The 4,448-nt window shown below is 39.1% G+C and overlaps 1 protein-coding gene across 1 annotated transcript in view; it reads left to right on the forward strand.

Annotated features, from left to right (window-relative positions):
• si:ch211-220m17.5 (guanylin family protein) overlaps positions 1 to 3,742 on the forward strand; it is a 17,691-nt gene extending 13,949 nt beyond the window's left edge. The window contains exons 2-4 of the mRNA XM_032514040.1: positions 2,703 to 2,822; positions 3,029 to 3,221; positions 3,323 to 3,742. Coding sequence (XP_032369931.1) covers positions 2,703 to 2,822; positions 3,029 to 3,221; positions 3,323 to 3,381 — 372 coding nt within the window. The 3' untranslated portion in view covers positions 3,382 to 3,742. The remainder of the gene's footprint in view (positions 1 to 2,702; positions 2,823 to 3,028; positions 3,222 to 3,322) is intronic.
• Positions 3,743 to 4,448: the final 706 nt, after the last annotated feature.

Consider the following 4,448-nt stretch of genomic DNA (forward strand, 5'->3'; position numbering starts at 1 on the left):
TTTTTTCTGTTTTTTGTAGGTTTTTTTCAACATTTACCACTTTTTCAACGTTCTTTTCTGATATAGAAAGTTTTTGTGAACCGGTCAAATTTGACCCGAGGACAACACAAGGGTTATATATAACAAAATGAATCATTAATTATGAACGTGGATTACCTCACCCTAATTTCTCTTGAATCACACTGCACCACCCACACATTTCCGCCAGAAAGTTTCCCTCCTATTGGATTTGTAAACACCACATTGGGTCATTGAGGTTATTAATTACCAACACATCCATATCCTGTTGTCATAAACCACTCCCACCTGTCTGCATTGAATGCATGATGAATACAATGCAGCTGATGATGACTAACAGTCACACCCCCATTATTTTTCATTAATTATTAATCATTTATCTTTACACACTGATGCTGTGTGGGGGGGCTGGAGCCTACTGTATATCAGCATACATTGTTGTGGAAGGCATCTGTCAGGGGTGAAATATAGCAGGCCATGTAGGCAGATTACCATTAAACACACCCAACATGCAGTCCACCGGGATGTCACCCGTTGGTTTGTAGCTTACTGTTTTGAAGCCTTGACTTTGGCATTAATAAAGCAATCTGTGTCATACACTTGTTGTGTTTTTTTTAGCCAGAAGTGATCACATTTGGAAGAGAGGGCGGAGCTGGGAGGAGGTGTAAGCTAAACGCTAAGTTACCAGCTAATACTAGTGCTAGCTAGCTTGGTTCGCCAGGCTAGCAGGCAAAAAACAAAATGTACAACCAGAAAAAATGAACAGCCGACTACTTAGTTTTCTTTTAGTACACCTGAACGCTGAATAAGACATTTTTAGGCAACCAAAATGTTACAATTAACTTTCATGAACTGAAAACACGCGGTAAAATGTAAATGTACACAGCGCCATGGTTAGCATTGCTAATAGCATAGCCTGTGTCTTACTTGACAGGTCGGCATGGTAGCGACTGGGATAGCAACTCAATCACGAGCTAGTTACGCCCTAAAGCAACCCGTTTTATTGTCAATTTTAAAATAAATGTGACTGATGGTTACAAAATAATCATGCTGTATTAAAGAAGAATTGAAACTAGTCATTGAGACCATAAATGTGTTGTTTGTTTACTGAGGTAATCAATCAAGGAAATTTCATGTATACAGCACATTTCTGCAAGTTTTTACATAAAACATTAAAAAGCAAAGAGCAAAACAGGGATTAAATAAAATAATTGAGAAATACAAATTTAATACTACATAAGAATTAAAGAAAAAAAATCATAGTCCAGTATAGCAATCATGAAAAGTAAGAAGTAGGTTCATTTTAGCCTGGCTCCGCCCTCCTACGTACTTCCGCTGAATTTTCATTTTCCTTCAGTACAAATTAAATGTAGAAGAGTCTGATAGGACCAGACAAGGTTCACTTCCCCACAGACGGCTGAATCCCATTTCTCTATCTTAGCCCTTAGCCCTTACCTCTACCTCTTACCCCTTACCCCTCTCTATCTTACCCCTTACCCCTTACCCTCTACCCTTGGCCCTCGAAACCAAGTGGTAAGGGCTGGGGGTGAAAACATACCCCTATTAAATAGGACACCACTTGGTTACACCACCATACAGTATTGATCACAAATCGTCTACCGTCTAATGCCGTCTACAAGTATGTCTATATGTCGATTGTGTGGGTCTTGACAATGTCGTATGCATTTATATATTTTACAGTTCTTTTCAGATTTTAGTGGTGGTGGTGCAGATGTGATTAGGGTCACTTGTGTTATAAGGTTACAGTTCTTTTTGTATTTTTGCATTTTTCTGTACAGCACTGTACAGTACACTGCACTTTGGTCAACTGTGGTTGTTTTAAAGTGCGACAAATAAAGTTGGATTGGATGGATGTTCTTATCAGTGTGGCTTGGTGTTATTTCACTTGGCTTAATACCTGGTTTGATTTGCACCAAGAGATGATCTTATAGAAAGTTCCCCATGCCTATCTCTATGTATGGTGAAGGGTATGTGATGATGTGGGGGGGGGGGTTATTTTAATTCCAAAGGCCAAGGGAACTTTATCATCATGCATAGTATCCTGATCCATGAAATAACTGGCCTTTAAAAATAAAAATGTGCCCGCCTCTATGGGAATTTAACACAGGCCACCTGTATTTTAAGGAAGAACATTTTTTTAGTTAATACATTATTCATTAACAAAGAAAATTGGTGTCCTTAAAAGGTTGGATTTTCCTGAAAAAAGTTTGAATTAAGGCATTAAGATCCATTTCCAAAAGATGTTTTTTATTCCTCTTTTCAATCAACTTTAGCATGGGGGTGTAAACTTATTCAAGCCACTGTATACTGTATAAAAACATAAGACTGTCAGAAGTGTCAGCACATATAATAAGGTTGATAATTTGCATGGGTGTAAGAGAACTTTCAGGGCTGGAGTGGCTTCATTGTCATCAATGGAGCAAAAGGTAACTGTTTAACCAACCAAAGGTGTGTCACTTCTGTGATACAGAGATTCCAAGAGAGCCAGAGATCCATAAAATAATCCGAAGCAACGAGACTTACGAGAGATTTACGATTTCCTTTTACAGCCCTGTAAAAAAAAAATCACTACTCATTAACCCGTGAGAAAAACGTTTTGTAGCTCCTGCAGGGCAGGACGGTTTAAAAGGAGGCCTGGAGACGGAGGGAAAGCAGACACTGAGCTGAGTACATCAACCGCAAGAGACAAACCGCTCTTAACTGTCACCATGAAGACAACACTCGCCGCCATCGCTGTCCTCGTCCTGGCTCTCGGCTGGACCTCTGAAGCTGTGCAGGTTGAAGTAAGTGCAGCACTTAAGATTTCTGACTCACCTGGACAATGGCATTCATGTAAATTACTACAAACCTGCATTCTGTACACAAACCATGCTAAAACTGTGAAAACCTACTTTTGTCTTTTATTGTTTTTTGAACTACTGCTACATTAGCAAATTAGGCCTTGGTTTGAAAATGTTGTTCTTTAACAACATCTGGCTTTTCTTTTCAGGAGAATGGATTGTCGTTCTCTCTGGAAGCCATCAAGAGGCTCCAGGAGCTGACGGAGAGCAGCGGTGCGACCGGACAACAAAGCCCACGACTCAGGGCGAGCCCCGGGTCCCTCTGTGCCGACCCCATGCTCCCACAGGAGTTCCTGCCCCTCTGTAAGCAGAGAGGAGCGTCTGCATCCCTCGCCAGACTAGGTGAGACCATCATATATTGGACAGCCGCTCTTAGTAATGAAATTTGTCAATTCATGAGCATTGAAGAACAGGTGATTCAAGTGTGTTTTTCTTTCTTTCAGCTATGGTTCCCATGGATGTGTGTGAGATCTGTGCCTTTGCTGCCTGCACCGGCTGCTAAACGAACCCAGAAAGAAAACCCTGAAATTTTCCCAGCTTATAACTTGTGATTATCTTCCTCCCCTCGCAAAACTATTTCAGGGAATTTCTCAATTTTTTTGCAATTATTAGACGACGTCTTGATGTTCCCTGAACACAGAGGCTCTGACCCCGGCACATTGTGCACTTTGCTGTTAGACAAAAAAGAGCCCAAAAGGAAAAGAAATCAAACAAACTGAGCAATTTCTGTCTGCATACTGTTACTTTTTACAGCACATTTACCTCTTTATCTTTCTGCTGACAGTTCTTTATCACGCATTTTTATTTTTGGAATTAACATTGTTACATTTCTATCTTGCAAACCTTAGAACTGTATACATATTCTAAGGAGTGGTTTCTTGTTCTCTTTGTTTTTCAGTGTTTTGAATAAAGAGCTTTCACTGATAAATCCTGTGTACATTGTGCTTTATCCTGCCAATTTATTCATATTGTTAATACTATATCTATTACCATTTACAGTTTATTACCAGTTGTGGAAAAAGGTTGTGTTTTCAAATATTATACTTGATTTTTGGCCGATAGGTGGCTGAAAACATGCAAAAAAATGCTAACAGGTACAAAGACCATCATATCATTGGCTATAATACTACTATACTACTAACTATACTACTATTACACATCCAGTACACACAGAGCAACATTAGCCTTAATTTGAAGTTGTGTCTGTTGATAGCTAGGTTCTAGATTCTAGAGCTGAACAAAAGTGGAAAAAGGACAAATTGCAAGTAAATATAAATCAGTATAAATACTGAGGGATCACTGGCGTCATTACCAATCCACTGTGAAAGCGGTCAAAAGAAAATATTTGTCTGATGTTGTTCTTCTAAACTGTTGTAAACCTGGTGTTGTTGAACCCTTGTGTTGTCCTCAGGTCAAATTGACCCGTTTCAAATTGTTTATATCAAAAATATGGTTTGAAAAATCAAGTTGCCCAAAAAAAAACATGGATTATCCCATACAACGGTGTTTTAATTCATTTTATAGCATTTGAATTCTTTTTTTTGATGGTTTCAAAACAGTGTCCGGACT

Source organism: Etheostoma spectabile, chromosome 4 (genome assembly GCF_008692095.1).
Source record: "Etheostoma spectabile isolate EspeVRDwgs_2016 chromosome 4, UIUC_Espe_1.0, whole genome shotgun sequence".
Taxonomy (NCBI): Eukaryota; Metazoa; Chordata; class Actinopteri; order Perciformes; family Percidae; genus Etheostoma; species Etheostoma spectabile.